The following is a 13,967-nucleotide window of genomic DNA, read 5'->3' on the forward strand; positions in this document are numbered from 1 at the left end:
AGTAGATCGTTTGGTTGGTAAGGGTGGTACTGATCATGATCACAAGAACGTCTCCGTTATTCATATTCATGGAATGGCTGGCATAGGGAAGACCGCGCTTGCTAAGCTTGTTTTCAATGACGAAAGAGTGGATCGTTATTTTCTGCTTAAAATATGGATCCCAGTCTCTAAAGAATTGGACGTTCAAAGACTGCTTGAAATGATGCTTGATTATGTTACGAAGAAAAAGAACGAGAAACCAACGAAAGATCATTTGATTGCTGAACTTCAGGGCCATTTAAAGCACAAGAGATTTTTGCTAATTTTGGACAACGTTTGGGATGGGGACGAGGATAAATGGGAAGAGTTTTGTGGTTATCTAACAGGAGGTTGTAAAGGAAGTAAAATCATTATAACCACACGTGATCAGCAACTCAAGATTCGGGATATGGAACCCGATTTCTCTCACAAAGTCAATGGCCTTTCTCCGGAATATTCTTTGTCCTTGTTTCTTAAACATACAGGTGTTGAAGCAGTACGAGACATAAATCGTCGACGGCGGCTTATCGAAATTGGTAAGGAAATTGTAGACAACAAGTGTGAAGGGGTTCCTCTGGTACTGAAAACTTTAGGGAACCTATTGTATACAGATTCAAATGAGCAAAGTTGGAGTCGTATTAAAGAAAGTAGGATATGGGAATTGCAAGAATTCAAGGATAAAGTTGTTGCTACACTTCTATTAAGTTATAATGATTTGTCATTTGACTTGAAGCGGTGTTTTCTTTGTTGTTCACTTTTTCCAAGGAGAAAGGAAATCTGTAGTTTGGAACTGATTCAGCTTTGGATAGCACATGGAGTCCTTCCACTGGATGAAAACAAATGTTTAGAAGATATTGGACATGAAGTTTTCAATAAGCTTCGTTGGAAATCTTTCTTCAAAAATGTGACCAATCATGGGTGGTACTATACATTTCATATGGACGATGCCATCCACGAGCTTGCACTAATTGTTGCCAAAAATGAATACTTAATGGTGAAAACACCTGATCATGGATCAGATGTTCCTGAAACAGTTCGGCATTTAGCGATCAGGCGGGACGAAGTTCCAAGTCCAGAACTTGATGGCCGCGATGGAGTTAAAATTCCCTTGAGCAAGATGAAAAGTGTTCGAACCATTATTTTCCCATGTCTATCAACCAAACCCTTAGTCCAGTCCTTCTTCAACAAACACCTGATCAAGAACTATGTCAACCTCCGAATGCTCGACTTGAGCAAATCATCTTTCGAGACGTTGCCCAGTTACATCGGTGGAATGAAGCGTCTGAGGAGCCTCAACCTATCACGGAATCGTAAACTCACCAAACTCCCCGAGTCCATTTGCAAGCTGCAAAGTCTGCAATCTTTACAGCTTCAAGGATGTACCGAACTTGAAGGTCTTCCGAGAAACATAAAGAATCTGAGGGAAAGCCTCATATTTCTTTCCATAACTACGAAAGAGGAGGTTTTTGATGTTGACAATGGAATACAATACTTGACTTCTCTTCGAACACTAATAATTGATGAGTGCCACAAGCTGCAGTTAATTTCCTATAAAGTAACAGAATCCCTTGCAGCATTGAAGACTCTTGTGATTAGTAATTGCGAGAAGCTTTTGTTTTATGAAGAACCCGAGATAGTTCCTACCATAAGACTCCAGAGACTGGTTCTCTCCAACTTGCCAAGGGTGGGTGTTTTACCCTCGTGGCTAGAAGGATGTAAAGAGAGTTTACAATACTTGTGTCTCTGTTCTAACTTATCACGACAACTAGAGTGTCTGTTACAAACAAAGTCTCGTTTGGCAGTTCCGATCATTGACTGTCCGCAGCTTCAAAAGCTGATGAATTATTATCGACACGAGGAGATACATGAACAGCAGATCAAGATCTGGTGAGGCCAAGTCTTTTTTGCGTTGATATAATATTCTTTTCATATATAGGTCAAAATAGTATATTTACTTACTTCAAGTGGAATGTGGAAACAATCTACTAATTTGGGTTTTTTTTTCTTACTTACTTCAAGTAGCTCAGATTCTGGACTCACTGAACAAATTTGGAGTGAAGATGAGAGTTTTAAGCTTATTCAGACCATGTTAGATTTATACGGGAGCAGAAAACTCAAAGCTGAGGAGATTAATGACCACCCAGCTGACCATTTGGAAGCTATTAAGAAATCATTGGTGGTAAAGTTGCCTGGATTATCCGACATTGCTACAGAACATATCGGGTCTCAAGCAAAGCTTTTAAGGGCACAATTCAAAATTGTCCATGAAATATTAAATGGACCATGCCGTAATGAATTTGAATGGAACTCGAACAAAAAGATGGCCACCGCAGAAGAGAAAGCGTGGGATGTCTACATCCAGGTAATTGTGTATTTAATAACTAATTAAGGTATGATTTTTATTGATAAATGTGGTTTACTTATTAATTATATATATATATATAATTAAAATTTTATAGATTCATCCAGAGGCAAAGGAATTCAGAAATAAACCATTTCCTTTTTATAAGGAGCTGGAAAAGCTATACGCAATCATCACTAATAAAATAGAAGCAAGGAAGGACCCCAGATCAGCCAATTCATTTTCATCGAAGGCTTCTACCTCATCGTCATCTCCATCCTCTGTTTATGGGGGGGAAATGAAGAGACCTGCAACTGTAAAAGCCCCAGAAATAACCAGAGATGATGGAACAGAAGAAGGTGAGAGAGAGCCCAACAAAATCCTCATGGGATCAACGTCTTTCTCAAAATCTCCATTGTCATCTCCATCCCCTGTTTTGGGGGGAGAAATGAAGAGACCTGCAACTTTAAAAGATCCAGAAATAATCAGAGATGATGGAACAGAAGAAGATGAGAGAGAGCCCAACAAAATCCTCATGGGATCAACGTCTTTCTCAAAATCTCCATTGTCATCTCCATCCCCTGTTTTGGGGGGAGAAATGAAGAGACCTGCAACTTTAAAAGATCCAGAAATAATCAGAGATGATGGAACAGAAGAAGATGAGAGAGAGCCCAACAAAATCCTCATGGGATCAACGTCTTTCTCAAAACCTCCACCACCCATGGCTCTTGTACCTTCAACATCATCATCTGATATTGGTTTGGCAAAGAATAACGAGAACATTTTTGGCTTTGGTGAGATGATTGGAGAGTCAATGAAAGAAGCAGCCCGTATCATTGCTGGGGAAATCAAAGATGTTTTTGGGGGAATTGATGCAAAATTTGTAAAGCTTAACGATGAGCTGACGAACATCACTAGCCTAACGATGACAGAGAGGCTTAAAGCTACCCGTATCATCAGCCAAAATAATGCCTTCCTTAGTATTCTATTCAGTCTTCCTGACGAGGAGAAAGAAGAGTGGGTCAGGACTCTCCTCAAGGACTCTACTTAGTTTCTTTCTAATATATGTATGTGTGTCGTCGTTTGAGACTTTGATTGACATTTGCTTGGTTATTTTGGAGACTTTTTAATGGGTGAAGAATAATATTGTGTTGTGTATATGTAATGAATAATGGGACCTTAATGTGGCTAAGTTGTTTTGTAATGTTGACAAATAATCAATTTAGCTTCCATTACAAGGTGTGCCACAGATGAGTTTGCTCAGATATAATCTAATATGAATCATCTCATGATGGCTCTTTTTTGTGGCCGCAATGGGGTTGCAATCGACGCCTGGGTTGGATATTTGTTTGGCAGCATATCTCCGGTCATAAAGAGCTCTTTGAATTATGATCAAAGATAGCTCGTGAGGCTAGGTGTGGCTAAGGATCTTGGAGGCTAGGTGTGGCTAAGGATCTTGGAGGAAAATGAGGATTATATAAATTATAGCCATCCCTAGCCGAAATATTAGATAAATTTAATGTTGTCATTTGGAAAGACCAAGTAAATTATGAATAAACTACTAAAGCTGTTATTATGTATTGGAGTTTCAATTATTATGATGAGACAAAAGATAAGGAGAAAGATTAAGTAACTTAATTAAATTGTTCCAATTGTATTTATTATGATAAAACATTAATAGAAAAAGACTTAGTGAACAAAAAAATTATAAGAAGAAAATGAAGCCTGCTCGAACCAAATTACTAGTCTTAAGCTTCAAGTGGATGCCTTTCGACTTGAGCTTCACCAACAGAGCACTCCACCTACCGCCAATCAAGTAATCATGTCCACTAAAGACATACAACTTCTTATCAATAAAGCTGTCAACGAGAAGATGGAGGAGTGAAATAGTCAATTTGATGAGACATATGATGCAGAGGACTCCATCGACCGACTTTGACTTGAGGACCCCACTATGAGAAGCACTACGATTTAAAGTCTGGTTTAAAGATAATATGCTCTTTTCTAAAAAGACTAAAGGTAGTCACTCAAGTGCTACACATCTTATCCTTTCAGAAAAAGCAAAGGACAAGTAGTGCTGAACCTTATTATCATCTTATTCTTACAGTTTCTACAATTTTGGTGTCAGAAGAGGGATTACTAAAATGCTCTGATACCATTTTGGAACTTATTTTACTTTCAACTAACGTATTTAATTTTCAAGCTTACAATTTGGGAACTTTCAACTGACGTATTTAATTTTCAAGCTTACAACACGTATTTAACTTTCAAGCTTACAATTTTTAAAAAGAAGGAAGTCCAATTTTTATTAATTTTTAATAATATAAAATTAATTTATGAAAACAGAAAAAAGTCAAGTTTTTATTAATTTTTAATAATATAAAATTAATTTATAAAATCTTAGTTGGTGTCAGAACTTTCCTCTAAAATCTTATCTTTACAGTTTTTACAATTTTGGTGTTAGAAGTGGAATTACTAAAATGCTCTGATAACATTTTTGAAATTATTTAACTTTCAACTAACATATTTAATTTTCAAGTTTACAATTTGGGAACTTTCAACTAACGTATTTAATTTTTAAGCTTATAACATATATTTAACTTTTATGCTTACAATTTAAAAAAAAAAAAAGAAGTCAAGTTTTTATTAATTTTTAATAATATAAAATTAATTTATGAGAACATATACAAATAATATATTTAAAAAACATTGATTATTAGATAAAAAAATAAATATTTTTCTAATCACTATCATACTTATCATATTTCTAGTAAAAATTCTGAGATAAATAAGTTAGCTAAATCACAAAATCTTATACAAGATAAGATCTATTATATTATAAAAATATTAAAAAGAAAATTTATAATAAAATAATACTAGTCTTAAAGATCGAGAGTTTCAAAATAAAATATTAGATAATATAGACTATATTAAAAAATAAATAACTAATATAAATAACAAAATATAATTTTTTTAATAAATATTGAAAAATTTCCTAGTAAGAAATAAATAAAAGATTTATTAGAACACGTTAACAAACAACCTAAAATAGTAGAAATAGAGGCCAAACAATTAATAACAGATCAATATCTATTATTTAAAAATGATATAAAATAATTAAATACACACGTAGAAAATAATCGTAATATAGTTATTTCTTAACTCATGTTTTATTTATGTCTTTTAATAATCTTGATTATATTGTTGCAAATAATCTAGTTAAAGATTGATGGTTTCAGTTCTTCTGCTACATCCGGTCAAGATAAGGTTAGAAACCATCAACTTAATACTATAATTGAATTATTAATAAAATTACATGAAAAAATAAATAGAAACAAACCACCAAAAAAATAATAAAATTGAAATTGACATAAATCTGCTAGTAAAAGAGATTAGTAAATTAAAAATTGAAGAAAATGTGGTAATAAAAAATAAAAAAGAATTTAGTAATAAATTTGAAAGATATGTTGAATAGATCATGCCAGTCAAACGAGATACAAGTAAATAATCATTTTAGTAATCTAAGGAATAATAGAACCTTAAGTAGAAGATTTACTTGCATTTTATATAGAATATAGAATAACTAGTAATAATAACCAAGAAATATTATTTTTAGATGAAGTGATAGATATTAATAAATCAGAATGTTTAAATTGTATTTTTTTTATTAATATATATTTAAAGTAGTATTTTGGTTATATAAATTTTAAAAAAATAAAAATAAATAAAATCCAATACCCTTAATCACATTTCTTAAATGTTATAGGGGAAACGTATTATCCTTCTTTCCCCATTATCCTATCAAGTTTTCTCATTCTCATTTTACCACATAAATAATTTTTATTAAACATCATGCCTTTATGATTGAATGAAGTTATTCCTTTCTTTTAAATAATAATAATAATAATTAAAAAAAATACAACACTCTCAAATTCCTAATAATAATTAAAAAGAATAATTACTCTCAAATTATTACCATTATCAAATGTCTCAAATAGATTTTTCTGTTCTTAAAAATTAGTGTGGTTCTATTTTAAATAACTCACATAGTGTCTTAAAAAAAATAACATGTGACGTTTTCATATACAAGTATAGTCAAATCATACCTCCCAAGACTAAATTTTATTTATGAGCAACATATGGTAATGGTAATAAGTGAGCACTAAAAATAGTCTTGTTATTTGGCAAATGCATCATAAGGTGTCGAGTGTTGCTATTTGGCACCTGTACTTTAAAGTGTCCAACACCATATAAGATGTAATCTCATAATTGGTTAACGATATCTGATAATACTTGTTAAATTCAAATATGTAGAACCCGATATTGAATTGCATCAATAAATATATGCCACCTCTTTATGGTGTCGGACACTACTGATGCCCTTATCAATTCTCTAAGGTGCTCAATAATACACTAGATGGTACCTCATAATTAGTTAATCATACCCTAAAATACTTATTAATTTCAAATCTACAAGACTTAATATTGAATTACACCCCACTAATACCCTTACCAATTCTCCTAGTAAAAATCATATTTATTCTAATTAAAAAATAAAAAATTATTATTGTTGGAGGGCTACTGCTCCACAAGTCTGAACGGTCCGCGCCCTCACTGTCTCGGTCTCTCGCCTCACTCATCGCCCTTCGCAGCCGCTACTCTCTTCTCTCCTCTTTCCACCTTCATTCTTTCACACTCGCTACCACCTCGACTCGGCAGCTGCCACCACCCTTTCTCCAGCTTCGACTAACTGCTAATTGATTCATTCGCCAAACCCGTTCGAGTCTAGACTTGACCACTTCACAGTGTTTTCTAGCGAAAACAAAAAGATGGGTGTAAAGAAATTCGTGAAGAAGGGTTTAGGAGAAATGGGGTTCAACGCCGGCGGTGGAGTTATCAATTGGTTCCCTGGTCACATGGCCGCAGCCTCCCGCGCCATTCGCGATCGACTCAAGCAAGCTGACCTTGTCGTTGAGGTCCGCGACGCTCGAATTCCCTTGTCTTCTGCCAACCAGGACCTTCAATCTCACCTCTCCGCCAAACGACGCGTTATTGCTCTCAATAAGAAGGACCTTGCCAATCCCAATATCATGCCGGTAATCATTTTCATTTTTTATTTATTTATCTATTATCCATTATTGTCATTTCTGTTTATTGGACTTCGTTTCTGTAGAAATGGGTTCGTCATTTTGAATCGTTCCAACAAGATTGTATTCCCATAAATGCACACAGTAAGACTTCTGTTAGGAAGGTAAGTAAGTTTTCTTCAGTTTGTTCTTACTCCTTAATAGTGTTTTGCTTTCTTGTTCTGTTGATTTTAATGGTGTGTAATGTATATGCATGTGTGTACCGAAGCTTCTTGAGCTGGTGGAGTTTAAATTGAAGGAAGCGATTTTGAAAGAGCCAACTCTGCTTGTTATGGTTGTTGGGGTTCCTAATGTTGGAAAATCTGCTTTGATTAATTCCATTCATCAAATTGCGTCGTCTTACTTTCCTGGTAAGATGTGATCAAGATTTTGTCTTGACTGATATTTAAGTTGAACCCAAAAATGATTTTGTTGAGTTTTGTTTACTAAGCGCAAGGGAAGAATAAGAGAGCAACAGTAGGTCCTCTGCCTGGTGTTACTCAAGATATTGCTGGTTTCAAGGTGAAGTAGATTTTGTGTTTGATTTCCTTTCTACTGTCAAGCAAAATTGAGGGTGCATAAACATGCTTTACTCTTAGGATTCATGTTTTGGTTATATGCATTTTAAGATATTTATATCTCCTAATGACAAGTTTTAGATTCTAGTTCCTTGAATTTTATTCAAAACTATTTTGTTTTTTGGGTACAGATTGCTCATCAGCCGAGCATATATGTACTGGACACTCCAGGTGTACTGGTTCCAAGTATCCCAGATATAGAGACAGGACTAAAGCTTGCTCTTGCAGGTCAGCCCTCTTGGATTAGTTCTTTTTTGTTTTGTTTTTGATATTGTTTTTCTTTAATCTATTAAATTAAATGTGAACATTTGATGGTGTATTTATTGTATGCTGAACTGTAACAAGTACAAAAACTAGAATTGGTTAACGTCAGGCTTTTTGACTACTCGCAAAAAACCATATGCTCTAGTTGCAGATATTTGGCTGTTGATTTTGTTGGCCAAGGGAATATGAAATGAACATGCTATCATTCAATTCTGGCTTTATTGCCTTTGGGGAAGACCCTGTAAACTCATCTCATGCTGCAGATGCGTCACCAACAAAAATATAGGAAACTTAGTACGTGCTCTAAATAATATAACTTTCATTAAAATTGGTATGAGTCCATGTAATGTAATTTACTGGGTATAATATTATAATAGTCAAGATGGTTGAATTATTACTGTAGCTGAAAATAGAATGGTTAAAAATTACATGTAGATTCTGGAAAGAGTATATGTTATGTTAAATTTAGATATCTAGATTACAATGAGATAGGGATAACACCATTCTAGTTCACTGAAGATTCTAGTGGAAACCTGACTTGTTTACAGAGATAGAAAGTTATAATTTTTTTTCTTTTATTTACATTTTACATAATTACTTGTTCAACTATGGATATTTCTTTTAGAGTTGGGATATGGTTTTGCTTCTTCACTTTACCTGATTAAAGTTTATTAATTTTGGATGTAGGGTCTGTGAAAGATTCAGTGGTTGGAGAAGAGCGTATTGCCCAGTACTTACTTGCAGTTTTAAATACCCGAGGGACTCCTTTTCATTGGAAGCACTGGAACAACAGGAGAGCAGAAGGAATTCGATATGATTCTGCTGAAACAGTGGAACACAGTCTTAAAGATCTTCGATCAAGGAGAAAACCGCTGGATAAGTCTAGTGTTCTATACATTGAGGTAAATACCTTTTGTGTTTTTCCGTGAGTTGCAATTTCAATGGTTGATGCCTTGAGGTTGCTACTTCTTGAATAGGCTTGGTAATGTTTATACTTGTCAAGATAAAGTATGATGTGTGGGCTATGAACTCGTTAAATAGGCTTTCTTTCATGCATTATAGCATAATTTCCTTGAGAACTCCGTAAAACTGGATACGAGTAAAACGCGAATGTAATGCTGCCATTTGTGTGCTATTTAACTGCCAATCTATAAAATCTCTTGCAAGTCTTTCTCAATGGAACATACAAATGCATTTTTTTTTCTTTCATCTGGGGAATCTAATAAATAACATCTTCATATTTTGATTTAGCCATGAGTTCTTTTGAAATGGTCTAACAATATAAGTTGTGATACTTCAAAATTATAGAGAGAGAAACGGTGCAGCAAACAACTCTCTTATGATAGTATATATACAACCAAACCTGAGTAAACTCTGTTCGGGTACTCTGATTTTTTGAAGCTGAGGCTACCTTAAATTTTAAGCATGGATTTGATACAAGTGTTTCATATTTCTAGTTTTCATTCCATATTTTTCAGGACCTTGTAGCAGAAGTACAACATGCGTTATATTTGACTGTGTCGGAATTTAATGGGAATGTGGAAGATGAAAATGACTTGGAGTGTCTTATAGAGCAACAGTTTGAAACACTGCAGAAAGCACTGAAGATACCTCATAAAGCCTCTGAAGCTCGTCTAATGGTATCAAAAAAGTTTCTTACGCTTTTTAGGACTGGTAAACTTGGCCCTTTTATTCTTGATGATGTTCCCGACTCTTAATTTAATTTGCTCCATCAAATATATAGAATGTAGTTTCCATGGGGTTCGTTATTTTTTTTCCTTTCTTTATTATTGTTGTTGTTTAATTTGATCTAATTTAGAAAGAAAAAAAAATTGCGAACTTAGCTTAATCGATAGTTATTCTAATTTATCGAGTTGTCGGGTTTGGGTGCACGAAAATGGTACTGAACTTGTCTGAAACATTTTCGGATTTGGGTTATTTTCGGGTTTCGGGTGGGGTCGGGTTTGGGCCTTGAATAGGCTTTGACAACATTTTTTACAGAAATGCCAAATTTTGAGTTTTTTTTTAAACTTTTGTCATGTATTTTTACCAAAATAAAATAATTTACAGCAATATGCCAATATTCAAAAGCATAATTGTTGAATTGTTTTTGGTGAGACAATTGTTTTATTTCACATAAAAATTATAAAACAAAAATCTATAAAAACATAGTTTCAAAATATAATTTTGGATTCCCTCTCGAGTTTCGGATTTAACTCGAACCAGCACAACATCAGAGTTTTAAACCCGAGCTTGAATGTGTTTGGATCGGTTTGGGTGTACACGAAATTTTTGGATTTTGGCTAAAATCAAGTTTTGCAGGTTAAATGTTTAACCCTAGTTTAGAGACAGAACTCAACATCTATTGGAGGTGAAGGCAGTTTTGGGCAATGAAAAGCACCTGGGTAACCCTTTCGTTTTCAAGTGAAGGAAAAGAGAGAATTACCAAGCGTTGAGAGCAAAGGTTAGGGAGAAACTTGAGGGGTGGAAATTTAAATTGTTGTCTTATGAGGGGCCCACTACTTTGGCCAAAGCAGTAGCACTTGCTATTCCCATCTACAATATGACCAGTATGCCATTAACTACATGCAGAGAAATTGATGCAGACGTTAGGAAATTCTGGTGAGTAGGCAGGATTGATAAGGAAAGGTATAGAGCTCTCAAAAGTTGGGATAAAATTTGCCAGCTAAAAGCTTCGGGAGGGCTTGGGTTAATTGTTTTCTAAGGAAGTTCTGCAGCAAGCACTTTTTTTGGTCTATTGAAGATAAGCCGAGTGACTCTACAATATGGAAAATTATCATTGATGCTAGGAGTATCCTAAAAAAAGGGTTTATGGTGCTCAGTAGTGGGGACACAGTTGATGTGTGGAGGCAACCATGGATACAGTGGCTGAACTATGAAGAGTTTTGGGAGTTTATGGAAACACATCGACACAAAGCACCTTTCTTGAAATTGGTCAGGGACCTCACAGTCAATGGTAATGAGTGGAATGAGGCCTTACATAAAGGTATCTTTGGCGAGGCTATTAGGGGGGAGATAGGGCAGATTGTTAGGCTTCCTGCCATGAACAAAGACAAGCATATTTGGAAAAGTAACGTGCATGGCTGCTTCTCTGTTAAGACAGCTTATATTGAAGATTAGAAGCACAGGTTTGCAGATGAACAATGGATATGGAAGCAAATTTGGCACCCAAGTGTCCATATGAGCTTAAGCCTAACCCTTTAGAGGACACTAACCGACTCCCTACCAACTAGAGATAAGCTAGTCCTTGAGTCATTGGTATTAGTGAGTTTGAAGCTTGTTTGAGCAAGCTTTAATGGAGTCTATATTGCTCTGAGTTTATAATGCTTAACTAGCCAAAATTTCAAATCCTTTACAATGACATATCTCCAACCTATTTATAGGGGTCTGGGTCATTAATATTTTTAATGGACAACTAATACAACATTTCCCATTATTTGGGGAGTAAAATGCTAATTAATTACGCAGAGGGATGCACTAATAAAGAACATGGGCTCAAGCAAATTGAACGAGGCCCATTTGCAGAAAGTTGCCTACCAACTTTACGGGGAATAGGTTTCTGACACTGTCAAGATACGGCTGCACGTTCACCCATTTCAGGCGGCGTTGTGGGAAATGTCAATTGTCGAGTGTACGAACTCGACACTACTACTCGAGGCTCACCAAAAGTTGTCAGATGATCTTCTGGTGGGCCATAGCTGCAGCGATTGACACATGGCAGCTACCCCACGTCTAAGAGCAAGAATCCTAGACCTGAGGGATTGGTGAATGAAGAAAGTGAGAGGACCACCTGAACGGTCATCGGGGCGTGACCTTATTCGGAGACATCCACGTCTTGGAAATAGATGATAACTCTACAAAATAGAGTTATTTTACCACTTTTTATGTGCTAATTGTTGCTTAATTCTTGAGATTTTAATTGATTTATTAAGTTTTAAAGTAATTTTGAATTTATTGGGTTTATTTTGATGTGTTTTTATAGTTATTTTGTTGTAAAATGTTGTAGTTAATTAATTGAATTATTGTTGTTTAATTTGAGATTTTAAATGTTGTATTATTGAAATTAAATGTTAAATATAAATTAAGTTATAATTAATATTTTCAAAGAATTAAATTGATTTATTTTGTAGTTGAAAATATTTTATTATGATTTATTTTATATTTATTTTGTAAGGAATTTATGACACTTTTGCTCTTGAAAATAAGAGAAAAGAAAAAAAAAAGTGGTAGTTTTGAAAGAAAATAACAAGAAAAGCAAAGTGACATTTTTTTAAAAGAAAAGGCCCAAAATTGGCCCAACATCACCATCAAAATGCTCCTCCCAGCGTGACTCCCCGAGGCAGGTCTCCTTCAGCTTCTCTCCACGCCTGATGCTCCCAACCAGCAGCTTCCTTTCTCTCCACGCCTGCAAGCCGAAGTCACCTGCAACCATTCAGCCAAAGCAGCCTTCAGCCTAGGCCCACTTGGCCCATAAAGCCCAGCTGAAATCATGCATGTCCCAGCCCCCTTTGTATTCATTTTTGAGCCCAACAAATGCCTAAATGTCCCATTGTCCCCTTTGTCCAAAAATATCATTTTTTACCTAAACTTTTCTACACATTTTACCCCAAAATATCATCATTACACCCTAAAATTTACCCATATTTGCCATATTATTATTAATTTAATTAATTTAATCAATTTAAATAATTTAAATTGATTATATTAATCCTTATTTTTTGGCTATAAATAAGGGATTTGGGTGTGCATTTTAGAGGGAGGTTACCACACTACACATTTTACACTTTCAAGACCTCTCTATTTTCTTCTTCTTCTTCTTCTTTGTTGTAAATTTTCTATGTATTTTTAGAGGAAAAATTTGGGGGTTTTCCTCCAAATTTTCCTAAGTTATGTTTGTAATTTTTAGTTTGTATTAGCTATTCTAGTTATGAGTTTATAATCTTTTTAAGATTATTAAGGTGATGATGAAACAATATGTAACTAGATAGTATTTATTTTGTATGTTGATTTCCCATTTTGTGCAACAAAGTTTATGGAATTTTCTTCTTCAAATATCTTTTTTCATCTTAAATATCATGTTTTTTGGATTGTTAGCACATATTTACACTTTGTTCTTCATTAGTGCAAAAACATAATATTCTTTGTGTAAGATGTGTCATTAAATTGTACACATCCATGCTTAGAACAAAAATATTATGTTTTGCCTTATAAATAATGTTCATTGATTTATTTGTTATTTCATTGGATTGATTTACACTAAATGCTTTGAAATTATAATTTTGAAAAGTGAAGAAAATTCTTATCTTTTTAGAAGTAATTTGTGCTTAAAATTATAAATCTATTTGGAAAATGATAGTTTGATTTATTTTAACTATCACTAAAACTTGGGAATCAATGTACTAATAGATATTATTGAACTTATATTTTGTGAATTCTAATCCTTAATAATCTTATTTTACCATCTTGATTTTTACTTTTAATTTATGTTTATATATTTGTCTTTAATATCTTTATTATTGTATTTTATTTTATTTTATTTTCATTATACAAAACTCTCATCAATCTTTGGAGCTAGGTTAGAATTTATTAATTTTGATTTAAAATAGTTTTAGTTTCGAT

At 34.0% G+C, this 13,967-nt stretch overlaps 1 protein-coding gene across 1 annotated transcript; it reads left to right on the forward strand.

The window, feature by feature from the left end:
* Positions 1–6,926: 6,926 nt before the first annotated feature.
* LOC133831469 (short integuments 2, mitochondrial) lies at positions 6,927–10,091 on the forward strand. The gene is made up of 7 exons (XM_062261771.1): positions 6,927–7,455; positions 7,533–7,610; positions 7,715–7,856; positions 7,937–8,007; positions 8,195–8,291; positions 9,015–9,229; positions 9,806–10,091. Exons 1-7 carry the CDS (start codon positions 7,189–7,191, stop codon positions 10,043–10,045), a joined length of 1,110 nt encoding a protein of 369 aa, XP_062117755.1. The 5' UTR covers positions 6,927–7,188; the 3' UTR covers positions 10,046–10,091.
* Positions 10,092–13,967: the final 3,876 nt, after the last annotated feature.

Source organism: Humulus lupulus, chromosome 4 (genome assembly GCF_963169125.1).
Source record: "Humulus lupulus chromosome 4, drHumLupu1.1, whole genome shotgun sequence".
NCBI classification, from domain to species: domain Eukaryota; kingdom Viridiplantae; phylum Streptophyta; class Magnoliopsida; order Rosales; family Cannabaceae; genus Humulus; species Humulus lupulus.

Coding starts and splice junctions, on each gene's coding strand:
- LOC133831469 (XM_062261771.1), top strand. CDS start 7,189: ATGGGTGTAAAGAAATTCGTGAAGAAGGGTTTAGGAGAAATGGGGTTC. Junction 7,611..7,714: donor GTAAGACTTCTGTTAGGAAG/GTAAGTAAGTTT, acceptor TGTGTACCGAAG/CTTCTTGAGCTGGTGGAGTT. Junction 7,857..7,936: donor TGCGTCGTCTTACTTTCCTG/GTAAGATGTGAT, acceptor TTGTTTACTAAG/CGCAAGGGAAGAATAAGAGA.